The sequence below is a fragment of the Podarcis melisellensis genome (genome assembly GCF_964234715.1).
Source record: "Podarcis melisellensis genome assembly, chromosome: 1".
In the NCBI taxonomy this organism is placed as follows: domain Eukaryota; kingdom Metazoa; phylum Chordata; class Lepidosauria; order Squamata; family Lacertidae; genus Podarcis; species Podarcis melisellensis.
The window spans coordinates 46,947,467-46,960,688 of record NC_138528.1 but is presented as its reverse complement, the minus strand read 5'-3'; the positions used below and the strand labels follow the sequence as shown (position 1 = coordinate 46,960,688).

Genomic DNA, 13,222 nt, shown 5'->3' with positions numbered 1-13,222 from the left:
CTCATTCTAAAAGCTCGGTTAGTGCGATCCGGAGCACATTTAACTCGCGTATAGGATTGCACAACCCGCGCAAGACACACACGCCAGTGAATCCCAACCGCACTTGTTCTCTAGTAAAGGCTGGCCTGGTTTTAAGAAGAACTTCGTCCACCAGGCGCTATTCCTTTAACCAGCCCGGAAGCCCAGACAGATGGAACCAGGGTCACAATTGCCGTACAACATGGCGGCTCCCTGCGTTCCTGGAAGCTCCGGCAACACACGTGTACGTTCCTCTCCTCGAAGGACGGAAGCGTTCGCGTACGAGCAGGCTCCGGGAAGCGCGCAGACCACGGAGAAGGAGTTCCTGCCCCGCGCAACAGAAGCAGGTAACATGCACGTGTCTTTTGTTGATAGTAGATACGGGTTTCTTGAAAGGTTCAGCCCTTGGGGAGGATTAAAAAAAAAGCGAGATTGTTGGGACTGGCGGGAGGGAGAAATCGCCATGAGATGGTTGCGTTTGATTTCCTCGTCGCGTGGTATTTTTCTTTCCTAGAGATTGTTGTAATATCGTTCAGAGGTTGGTGGAGCTCTTTGCTTCTGCCTGCGACTGTAGCCCTAAGAATGCTAGTATAAAAAACTTAAAGATGTAAAGGGGCTTTAGACAAATCGGGTCTACTTGAGTGGAGATAGGATACCCTCCTGCTCCTTAGGCGAGCTCTGAACCTGGTCCCGATTCAACAAGGAGCATCCCATTCCCCAAGTAAAGAATATTGTGCGATCTTTCCTCACCAATCGCCTTTCTTACCTCTCTCAGCTTCAACAAAGTTTCGCGGTGTAGGGGGAGAGATTAAACTGTTACCATTATTATTATTATTATTATTATTATTATTATTATTATTATTACTACTACTACTACTACTATTATTATTATTATCTGTTATCTGTTCACTCTGTCATGCAAACGCTATATGTGTGTTCGGATTATTTAAAGAACATATTATGCAACACATTCAAAGTGCCTAAAAGCACTAAGCACCATACCCTGCATTAAAACTCTGAGGGAAGGAGGTCTTATAAGGTGAAATGGACTGATCTGAAGGCTTGCCTCTTGCAAAGCTCACCTTACTGGCCATTAACTCCATTTAAGAAACCTTAATGGTGAAATAAAACAGTCGGTAGCTCTTGTAGTGAAACTGACTGACTGGGAAGCCAATTACCTTGAGTCTATTAAGATTTACAAACATAAGGAAGGTTGGTCAGTTGTAATGGAGTGGCAGTCTCTCTGCCACTCAAAATTGTTACAATGGAAACTGAAGCCACTCTTCTCAACGAAGACACAAATTGGCACTGAGAAAATATTTATTACATTTATTATTATATCCCACCACATGGAAAGCACAGAGTGACAAAGCTAAAACCCTGGAGCAGTCTCCCAAGCAGTCCTTTAAAAAAAATGCCATTTTCTATCTTAAACCCATTGTGTTTGCTCTTCCTTCCTTCCTATCTTTCTCCCTCACAACTCTCTTCAACTGTCACTTCCATTGGATTCTAAAGGGGTTTCCAGAGGATTTGTGCAAGAAGGATCAGAATTTGGAAAAGCGGTTTTGGGGCCTAATAAAGAACTAATCTCTAAAATATATAAACTATTGTTAGGGTGGGAGACTAAAGATGAACTTTTTAAGGAGGCAGGGATAAAATGAGCTATTGATATTGTGTGTAATATTGAAATTGTTGAGTGGGAAAAATTATGGAATTCAACGATGCAACTTTTCAGCATGTTATCAAATATGAGAAAATACGTACAAAATGCAGTATAGATAGTATTTGACACCGGTCAAACTGGTTAAAATGTACCAAAAAATAAAATAAAAAATGTGCTGGAAATGTCTGGAGGTAATGTAAACGGGCAAGAAAATTTTGAGATAGTGAACAATAAATTAAAGAAAATCTTTATATTTACCTTTCCCAAGAAACCAGAAGCATTTCTTCCAGGTGTAATTACCAAAGAAAACCCATAACTTATTTTTATACATAACAGCAGCAGCAAGGGCAGTATATGCAAGAGACTGGAAACAAAGAGAGATCCCAGGGAAAGAACAGTGGATATACAAAGTAGTTGAATATGCAGAGTTTGCCACTATAACATCTAAAATAAGAAATCAAGATGACACATTGGTGAGGAATGAGTGGGAGTACCCAGGGGAATATTTACAAAAACTGGACCTTAAATATAAATTCCAGGTAGGAGGCACTTTGTGACCGACAGTTGATAATATGAAAGATAAGAGAGAGTGGAAAATTGGGTGAAGGAATAAATATATATGCAGTCAAACAAGAAGTAAAAAGAGCTGTCATGAAATGCTGGGTAGGAAGTAAAAAAGAATTATGGTATATAGTATGGGAAAAAGGTGTAATTGTAAAACTGAAAAAACTCAAAAATAAAAATCTAAAAGGGATTTCCACAACCAAGTGCAGGGCTATTTCTTTTGCCAATTGAGTGCAAAATACTAAGTTATTTCCCAACCAATATTATACCAGTTTAACGTCTTAGGCAATGAAATAACCACACACAACTAAGCAATACACTTTTAAAATACCTGTAGTTCATTTTAAAACTTGAGGTGCACAATTTTAGAAAATGCATGATAGATTGTTATGATGAGGCCTGGATACAGTAGGCGTTTACTCAGTAGATGAATTAATTAATCCAGCATTTTACAAACTGTGTTCCATGGAACCCTGGAGTTCTGTGACATTGTAATGGTTAGTAAGCATGCACAATGTGTGATTTCCACTGAGCTTAGGATCTCAAAAATGTATATATTGTGCGTTACATGCTCATTTAAATTTAATTAGTTGATTTTGTTAAAAGGCTGTTCAAGCAACTCCAAGTTACTTAACTGGCTGTAAGCCCTCATTATAACTTAAAATATTAATATTTTTTCCTTTACTGTTTGGTATTATTCATTCATTCAGTGCCATCCATGGAATGTGGCATCTTACAATGAATGAGAGGATACATCCCTATGCTAAAGTGCTAATTGTCTATAAAATGGACACAAGGGAGACAACAAAGAAAGGAGAGGGACACAGAGTGACGGGAAATTGGATGGAGAATGCACAGTTCTGCATTTTGCATACATAGATTTAGTTACTGTAGGGCAAAGGAGCCAGGAGACTGTGCCAAAGTAGAGTATTGAGGAATAGAAATGGTGTCATTAAGGGGTTAGGCATCTGATGAAGAGCAGGAAGTTGAAGCTGGGTTTATTTCCCTAAAATGGATGTTCTCCTGGAAAAGGACCATGCTGGGTCAAGACTGTGTTGGTTATATCATTATAAGCTTCCTAACCTAGTAACCTAGTAAGCAGCTAGTTTGTCAGATCTTGAACATCTCAGTTGCATGCTTGATGGAATTAAAAGTAATATATGACACAATCCTATGCATGTTTACACAGAAGTATATTCTGCTGAGCTCTGTGAGACATACTCACAGATAAATAGGTATACAGTAAGATTGGAGACATAATGGTCCCCTCTCCCAGAAGCCTGTCTAGGACTTCATATATTTTCCATAATATTTTGTTTACAAGGCAACTCTAAATAATGCCATTTCTTCTGTAGGTGAAGATGTATGGGGAATGAAAGATGCCAAGACAAACAACCGTTGCTGTTACTGTCGCCTCTCTGCTGGGCATTGCAGCAGGAGGCCTGATTTTCTGGAAAGTCATCCGCCGTCAGAAACACAAATCTTGTGTTGCACTTAACCTAGGAAGAGCAGTCCAAGAAGGAGAAAAGGAAGACACCTCAGAAGAGAATTTTCTTTCACTCCATTCTTCTTCCACAATCCCCTGGGTGGAGAAGATTCTTGGGGCAGAAGTAGTGGTAATTTCTGAGGCAGAGCAGTGGAATGAAGTGGAACCCTTTATTCAGAAAGTGTTGGTGCGTTGTCCAGTCCTTGGAATTGACTGTGAGTGGGTAAGTCATAAACGATGGGAAGGTCTGTTCCTTTAACACCTTAGGGCAGAAACAGATGATGGACAACCACATTACAATAGTCCAGTCTTGAGGTTACCAATGCAATTGCATTGTTTTTACTGATGTTAAAAAGGATGCAATTGTCTAGGTTCCTTTGGTGTTTGTTTGCTTTTTAAAAAAATACATCACAACACATGTTTTATGGCAGATTATTAAAATATAACTCATCTATAAAGACAGAAAGTATTATAGGTTTATGGCACTAGATTAGTGGCCCACCAGAATAAAAGAACTACTAGCTGCTGGCTAGGATTTTAGCCTAAGGGTTCTGAAACATAATACAGGCATACCTTGGCTCCCAAACGCCTTGGGAGTCGAACGTTCCGGCTCCCAAACGATAAAAAACCGGAAGTGAGTATTCTGGTTTTCGATTTTTTTTGGGGACACTGAACGTCCAGCGCAGCTTCTGCTATTGTTTCTGGCACGCCTGCACAATTGGAAACAAATCGGAAACCGCGCCTTGGTTTCTGAACATTTCGGAAGTAGAACGGACTTCCAGAACGGATTGCATTCCACTTCCGAAGTACGACTGTAATAATGGCTAATGCATGGTGTTACTGTCTGAATATGGGAGTGCTTCTGAGCTTGTTCACCACCAGCCCATACATTATGCAAGTAGGAGAAAGCTGTGTGCTTCCCAAGGTGTAGTGTTTAGCAGTCTTAGAGCCCAGAGTCAGTTTGCAAATTTAACGACTGGTGATGCAACCTGTATCAATTCACATTAGGATAGGCAAGAAATATTGACTGAAAATGCATAATGTTCCCAGTAGGCTTGCTCTAGATAGCCAAAAAGGTTGTTAAAATTAACTCTGTACTTCCGTTCTGTTATGGCATATATATATAATCCAGAAATTATCTTTTTATTTTTTCAAGGTCTCAGTCAAAGGAAAGAAGGATCCGCCTGTGTCCATCTTGCAACTGGCTGTTTACAGTGGTTTTTGCACTATTCTTCGCTTGCCCCAGCTGACCAGAGGTGGACAGGTTCTTCCAAAGACTTTGCTGGACATTCTGGCAGATGGAGGCATCCTGAAAGTTGGGGTAGGGTGTTGGGAAGATGCTTGCAAGTTACTTCATGGCTACGGTGTAACAGTGAAAGGGAGCGTGGACCTTCGGTATCTAGCCATAAGACAGAAGTATGTATCCTTGCAAGAAAGCTTTGTGTGTGTGTGTGTGCGCGCGCGCACATGCACTGGTGGTAAGATAGAATTGTGTTTTCACATTTATTTATTTTTTTAACGATGATTACCAGAGACGGATGCTAGCATGGTTTTTCCCTAGAGTGTTATTCATTGCAATTGGTACAGAATAGTGTCGGTCTTTCCTTTTAGTGTTGCTAACTTTTTTTATATATTCCCCATATATATATATATATGAGGAATATAAAATTCACCCAGAATTTATTATATATAATTCATATAAAATTCATTAATCACATATTGCATACAACAACTCCCAATAAAGGGGGGGGGACAAACTGCTGTATAGCATCTTTACATTTATCCCCCACAATGCCACATTTTGGGGCCAGTTACTGCTGGCAGGAGCAGCAGGTATAACAGTGACCTCTGTGACAGACATGGTTCTTCAACCAGCTAAGAAACCCCTCCTCTCCATCCTAACTGCCTGCAGTCAGCTGGTCTGTTAGGATTGCTCTGCCAATTATCTTCGGCATCACAGCAACGTGCCATATGCTCACACTCCAAAACAGGGCGAGCATTGCCTCTTTTCCAATTACTTGTGATACTTGGCTGTAGTTGGTAAGTTAACTTGGCTGTAGTTAGATTAATTACTAATGAATTCTAAATTAGTCTCTGGCACTAAATCATTCAGATAGTATTATAAAACTACTTCTGGGCTCAGTTTTCTTTTTTTTTTTAAGTTATAACTGTCACACTTATCTTATATATCAATTATTCTCTAAAACAGATTAATACGTAGGCATGCCTGGAAGATATGGGAAAAGTCATTACCCAATTTATAAATTTGCCACATTTTGGGGGGCAGGGGTAAAGATTTTCGTCATACATAATACAATATAGAAAACTAATGCAGATAAAAAAGAATAAGAAAAAGAGCTAAGAAAAGTACAAGTAGAATACAGAGTCCTCTTATAAAGGTTGATCTTAACCCTTACCACCCACAGAAGATAGTAACACCTCCCAGCTCTTGCCTGGGATCTTTCCTTTCTCCTCCCAGCCTCTCACATTTACTGATCTATAAAATACTATTCTGCTGGCCAGGTGCCTTGTTTTTCTGAAGAGAGTCTTCTAGTTGAAAGGACAGCAGACTGAGTGGGCCCCTAGGCCACCTGATCACAGTCTTTCCCATTATAGATGAGAGAGAGAGAGAGAGAGATCAACAAATGGAAAGTTGGGTTCTATCTGGCCACTTTTTTGTCTATGCATAAAGGGTCACCCTATATACCACAGATACTGGATTTTGAAAACATTTCCCTCGAATTCTGCCAACATATATTCCTCCCAATATAGACCCCATTAAGCTTGTATATATATTAAAAAAGGGACGTGCGTGGCACTGTGGGTTAAACCACAGAGCCTAGGACTTGCCAATCAGAAGGTCACAATTCGAATCTCCGAGATGGAGTGAGCTCCCGTTGCTCTGTCCCTGCTCCTGCCAACCTAGCAGTTCGAAAGCACGTCAAAGTGCAAGTAGATAAATAGGTACCAGCGGGAAGGTAAACGGCGTTTCTTTGCGCTGCTCTGGTTCACCAGAAGCAGCTTAGTCATGCTGGCCACATGACCCAGAAGCTGTACACCGGCTCCCTCGGCCAGTAAAGCGAGATGAGCACCGCAACCCCAGAGTCATCTGAGACTGGACCTAATGGTCAGGGGTCCCTTTATCTTTAAGCTTATAAAATAGGTTGTCCTGCATATTTTCCCTACTTCTCCTTAGAGCCACAGTTCTCTTTCTGACCAATGTAGTCACATTTGATACATTTACTATTAGCACTTTGAGAAATACCTCCTGTTATTTCTAATTCAGAAGATGTTTTAGATCTTAAGGCTGCATTCCTAGACATTTTTATAGGGAAGTAAGGCATGCTAAACCGAGAGGGACTTACTTCCAAGTAATCATACCTAAGATTGCAATGCAAATCTCCAGGGCGTGTGCGCGTTGCTGTTTTTACTAAAGCCATTGCCAAGCATCCATATTGGAGACAGCAGCAATTTAGAATATATTTATAAATAAAAACAAACTGTACAATGTTCTGCCCGTCCATGATATGGGTCATGTCAACCAGAAATTACTCACGAAATTTGTCATGAATTTGCTATGATTTATCCCTGAAATATTATTCGTATCACCATCCAGCCATATCCCTAAATATTTAGCTCTAGTTTTCCATGATGTTAGTGTACTGGCACAAGAAAGGTGGGATAGAAAACTCGTATATACATAAGGGAAGATCGCCTGCTTTTTCTTCTTTAATAATTGTATTTGTTTTATATACAGTTACTCTATGTTTTCAAGTAACTGCAATTGTGAAATAACTTCATATTAATAACACTGACAATTTAGATGTCAAATCCCCAGATTAAACAGTGAGCGGTTACACTCGCCAAGACAGTTCTAGACACAGATGGCACTTTCATATAGTGGTTGCAAAAACATATGCATCATTCTGTTCCGAAGTCATTTCGTTTTTCTGTGTAAAAAAATAACTCTTCTTTCTCCCATTTACAAAACCTAAAGTAAGGTCCTTCCCCAAAATGGACTCAGCCTCAAAGCTCTTTCTGAGAGGATCCTCAGCTACCCACTTGACAAGTCTTTTCACCTGCGCTGCAGCAACTGGGAAGAAGAAGAACTGACTCCAGAGCAGGTTTGGTTTTTCATCACTGCACTGGTAGTAGTTAGTGGTTGGAGAGGCAGCTCACAGTAGTTTTGCAGTCATTCACTGTGGCAGTTGGAGCGTCTCATTTTTCCCATGGGAAAAGGGGAGCAAGGCTTTGCAAGAAACAGATATGAGGACGACTGAAGCACATCTTAAGGATTTTAAAATATATATACTGATTTGAATTAGGACTGCATTGCTTAAGCCAGGATCTGAATACGTGAAAACGAAGAAAGAGTGGCATAAGGAGCTGCCACAACAGAGGGTGTAAATGAAGGTCGGGAGCACTTGTGGCTGTGCTGCAAGGAGGAATGTCAGAAAATTGTAGTGAAAACAGAAATGGGAGTGGAAATTGCTGGTGTTTGCTTGTGTGTCCAGAACATAAATCAATCCAGTGAGTACAATCAATAGTTGATGTTGCTTTCAGTCCACAAATGATATGCAATTGATTATGTTCCTCCCTGCCCAATCTGAATTGCATTTCCTTTACATTGAAACAAATGGGGTGCAATAATGTAGTGACAACCTAACGTACATAATTTATTACATAAGTTTCATAATTTTTCAACAGCAGACAGCGAGGCAAATAATGTAGTTGGTGGAAGACGAACTGCAGCAGAATAGAAACAGTGCTTTCTTACACTGTTGGAAGTCAGTTCTACCATAACTTCACGGAGCTTTGGTGTTGACACTTCAGTGTGGGGGTTCTAAGTAGAATAAGGGAACTTAATTTCCTTATCTTATTAACCTGCATTCATTATTTTCATGTTTGGAATTGTTCCTCTTGGGCCCTCTTGAATACTAGAATCACTCCTGCATACTATAACACGGAGTTCTTGCTTTTCCTCTTCAGGTTGCTTATGCTGCCAGGGATGCCCAGGTGTCAGTAGCTCTGTTCCTCCACCTGCTGAACTTGCCCTTCCTTCCAGCAGGCCGTAAATATGCTCTTCTTCCTGGTTGGGAAAAAGTCCTGAAGATGTGTCAGGGTTTGGCAGATGTACCTTTCAAAGGAATAAACAGGAGTAGCTTTGGAGATGACGAAAATATAGGAGGCCCAGAGAAAAAAATAAACATTCCAAAGTCAGTAAATGATGGACAGTCCCCTGTCAATCAACAATCAAAGGATCCTCGGAAGCTCAAGCGAAAGCCGTTGGGCGTTGGATATTCTGTCAGGTAAAACTGTTTGCAGCTTTGTATAGTTTTTCACCAAATAATGGGCAATTGGCACCGGTTAAAAATTAAGTCCCCGCCCCGCAGGTTAACTTGTGAACATAGGATACTGTCTTTATACCCAATCAGAATCTGCTTGGTATTGGTTGCACTTACTGGCAATGGTTCTCCCGAGTTTCAGACTAAGGACATCCTTAGCCTTCCCTGCAGATGATGGAAATTGCACTAGGGATCTTCTGCATGGAAAGCAGGTGGTCTACCCCTGAGCTGCAGCCCTTCTCCAGTTTGTCAGTGGTGGCAATGAGCATGCCTGCCTGCTAAGGAGAAGGGCCATCTACTTGCATGTTGTGAAAGTTTACTCAAAGGTTCAGTCGGACTTACTTCAGAGTAAGGTGCATAAAATTGCAGTCTTCCTTGGAAGGCAATCTTGTTGAAATTAGTAGGTCTTGCTTCCCTGTAAATCCAAAGACTGAGGTGATAGTATTATTTACCTTTATTGCATGTGAACTTGTGTGCAATAAGCGGAAGTATTAAGGCACTACCACTGTATATTTTGGGCAATGTATGCTAAACTTACTTCTCTGTGACATCCATTGGTTTTTGCAGAAAATCTCCCTTGTATGACAATTGCTTCTTACATGCTCCAGACGGGCAGCCTCTATGCACTTGTGATCGCAAGAAGGCTCAGTGGTACCTTGACAAAGGCATTGGAGGTTTGTGAGCCTGTTATTTTACTAGTCAACAACACTAAGCTTTTTGGCCAATGTTATGGTGAGTTAGAAGCTCAGCTACATATGGAAAACAGCCCACTATTTAATGTGCATCAACATTTGGGCCATATCTGTTGGATAGTCTCTTGGGGTGCAGATGCTCTTCCCATCCATTCCAATTCAAATACATCAAGTTGCTTATCTGAGGCTCACCACAGTGTGCCCTCCTTCACTTCATAACCCAGTCTTGGCCACATGATGCCCTTCTATCTTCTTTTGTTCCTCTTCCTCCAACGTGGGAACTAGATCTCTGTCTGGATGAAGGAAGTGAGGGATGAAAGGTATCTGAAAGGCAACAAGAGGTTTGTGGGCTAAAGTTGGGCCACACTGAAACAGATGCAGAGGCTGAAGATGTTGGCTTGGAAAACAAGATTTGCCACATACACCACACCCTGCCACTGCTAAGCATTCATCTTCAGACAGTCATTATTATTATGTGCAACCCATTGTTTAGACAAGACACGTAAGCAGAAATTAAACATTTTAACATACTTTTTTTTGCCATTACAGAGTTAGTGAGCATGGACCCATTTATTGTGAAGCTACAGTTTGAACCTTCTGGGCGCCCTGAATCTAAAGTGGATTATTACTTGACTGTCAAAGAGAACCTGTGTGTTGTCTGTGGCAAACGAGAGTCTTATATTCGGTGAGTTCTCCAGTAATCCAGGGAAGGCATTATGTTCTGGTAGAGCAAAATACTAGAGGCTGAAAGAGGATCAGGTGTTTGCTGAAAACCTTTATGGGGGCAGGGGTGCACTCAGCACCCTATCCCCCAGTGCCCTCATACACCTCGCCCTGCCCACTCAGTCTCCGGCCTTCCCCATGTTGGTCAGGAAAGGTCTGCTGAGGGCTGTCACGCTCCTGTCCCACAACACAACAACAGTGGGGGTAAGGAAGAGATCTTTACTCAGGCTAATAGCAGTATGGGCTCAGAAGCAAACACAAGGTCCAGGAGCCAAGAGTTCAGGGTACGTGAGCAAGACAAGAGATTCATAACTGAACAGGAACTACAAAGATGTCCTAATGTTTGACACACCTCTATCAGATGAGGTGGGGCGTTTATGAGACTTGTGCACCAGCACAACTCCTCCTGGGCAGGCGCAACTGATCCCACCTACCAAGGTGGTCCTGAGCTCTCAACGAAGAGACTTTCCTGCCTGCCTACCTCAAGCTCCTGTTTCTTCAGCTCATCCCTCTGGCTGGACAGAATCCTCTCCATTCCTAAGGAGTCTCTCTGCTGCACAGGAGGGGTGGCAGCGAGATCTGATGGCTGTGCTTCCCTAGCCCTGACATCTAGAGTAAAAAGGGGGAGGACTTGCATTCTTGGCTTCCAGGTGCCCACCTTCCTGCCCCTCATCTGCTCCATCTCCATCCTCTTCCCCTTGTCTGGGATTCCCACCCCATGCCCAGTCCTGATGAAACCAAGGGAGCCGTGACAAGGGCTTTTATTTGCGTTTGCTTTAATGTAACTAGAACCAAGCATGATTGTAGACCCTGAAAAACACTTAAACATGTACAGTATACCCTACCTTTTTATTGCTTTGCTCATTTTACTGTGTTTTGCTGCTCTGTACACTGACTTTTTGTGTCATTAACTGCCTCAGGGATGAGGAATTGGGGATGAGCAAGCTAGGATACCGCATTAGATCAGGTTGTCACTGGGTTGTTGCAAGCTCAGAGCTGACTGTTGGCAACCGCTGCTGTTTCCTCAACAGGAAGAACATAGTTCCTCACGAATACCGGAAGCACTTCCCGATCCAGATGAAGGACCACAACTCCCACGACGTGCTTCTCCTCTGCACCTCCTGCCATGCCATCTCCAATTACTATGACAACCATCTCAAGCAGCAGCTGGCTGAGGAGTTTGGCGCCCCCATTGGTTGCGAGGAGGGCGTCCGCCTCCTGGAAGACCCCATCCGCAGGCAGGTCCGCTCAGGCGCCAGGGCTCTCTTGAATGCAGACAGTCTTCCCCATGCCAGGAAGGAGGAGTTGCTACAGGTGATCAAGGACTACTTTGACTCTGTGACAGTTTCCCCGGAGATGCTGCAGGAAGCAGCTGGACTGGAAACCAGGTACAGTCGGAAACTTCGCTCTGTGTCTAGGTTGCAGGGGTGATGGAGAGCCAGAGGCTAGACCTGATCCTCACCCCCAGCACTTCTCATTTCTGCCTGTTTCTTTGCAACACCCTCTCGAGGCTTTTGTTTGTTTGTCCCCAGCCTGCTCGTATTACAGATAATTTTATAAAGTGCATACAGGAGGCCAAAGCATAACAGGCCTGTATGTGGTTTGGAATTCCATGGGGTCCTGTCTTTGTATCTGAATCCACATTTTCTATCTGCCCTTTCAGGATTTGTAATGAGAACTACATGCCACATGGCCTAAAAGTGGTCCAGTGTTTTTCCCGCGGGGGCCTTCGCTCTCTCATGCAGCTGGAGAGGCGCTGGCGACAACACTTCTTGGACGTTATGCAGCCTAGGTATCTCCCGACGCAGTGGTCTGTCAGTCACAATCATGAGAAGCTGATCCAAAAATATGGGGAGCATCTCCAGGTCGAACTTTCTTGAAGCGTCATGAGGACTAATACGCTAAGAAGGTGACGGGAAATATACTTGGGAAACTTGGGAAATAAACTGGGGCTCTTTGTTTTCCATTACGCACCTATAATGGATGTGCAGGATCCTGCTCAGATTGTCTGTCGCTTAGGAAATGGTCAGCTGAGTCAAATCAGCAAAACCGTGTGAAATGGTTAAAACGTGCATTTTTTAAGTTCTGAATAAATTTTAAGTACCATTTGAACCTATTGTTTCTTTGCTGCTTTGTTACACAAAGGCTACGGTAGCCAGATTTTTGTCAGGGAGGGACTTTCAGGATCAGGAAGGATGTCATGGTAGCAATGAATACTGTTTTAAAGTCACAAGTGTGTTCCCTCTGGTCCCGGTCCGCTTGGCGGACTGCAGTAAGCCTTTTTTAACTTTACCTTTGTGGTAACTGGAAAAAAGCCTTGTATGCAATAGAAGATAATGTCAGACTGGTGGTGCTACAGCACAAGGTGTATTTGAAGCTGCTGAGTGCTTGAATTTCACCCACACAAGGGCTTTTCAAGTTCCCAGCCATCCAGGCTCAAGCACTCACTTGACCAGTGACACCAGGGGAAGGGAAGGAACTGTTCAGGAATTCCTGTATAAGCCACAGGCAGTTTCGAGAAGACCACTCCTTTGTTGAAAGACTGAGGCATGTGGATGTTTCTTTCTGTCCATCATTCTCTTTCCCAAGTAAGACATACTGGCAAATACTAGGTGCAAACTGCCTTAACAGCATCTCATAGCCACTTTTTCTCTATGACTGACCAGGTATGGAGGAGCCAGTCTGCTAGCTTCCCAGCAAGTGTGTTGCTGCTTTGGTTCTCATTCTGTTT

At 42.5% G+C, this 13,222-nt stretch overlaps 1 protein-coding gene across 1 annotated transcript; it reads left to right on the top strand.

Moving 5' to 3' along the window:
• Positions 1–209: 209 nt before the first annotated feature.
• On the top strand, positions 210–12,603 carry EXD2 (exonuclease 3'-5' domain containing 2). The gene is made up of 9 exons (XM_081924187.1): positions 210–365; positions 3,601–3,954; positions 4,888–5,147; positions 7,729–7,855; positions 8,721–9,040; positions 9,644–9,750; positions 10,318–10,453; positions 11,523–11,879; positions 12,155–12,603. The coding sequence occupies exons 2-9, from the start codon at positions 3,625–3,627 to the stop codon at positions 12,369–12,371; spliced, it is 1,854 nt and encodes a 617-aa protein (XP_081780313.1). The 5' UTR covers positions 210–365; positions 3,601–3,624; the 3' UTR covers positions 12,372–12,603.
• The last annotated feature ends 619 nt before the right edge of the window (positions 12,604–13,222 follow it).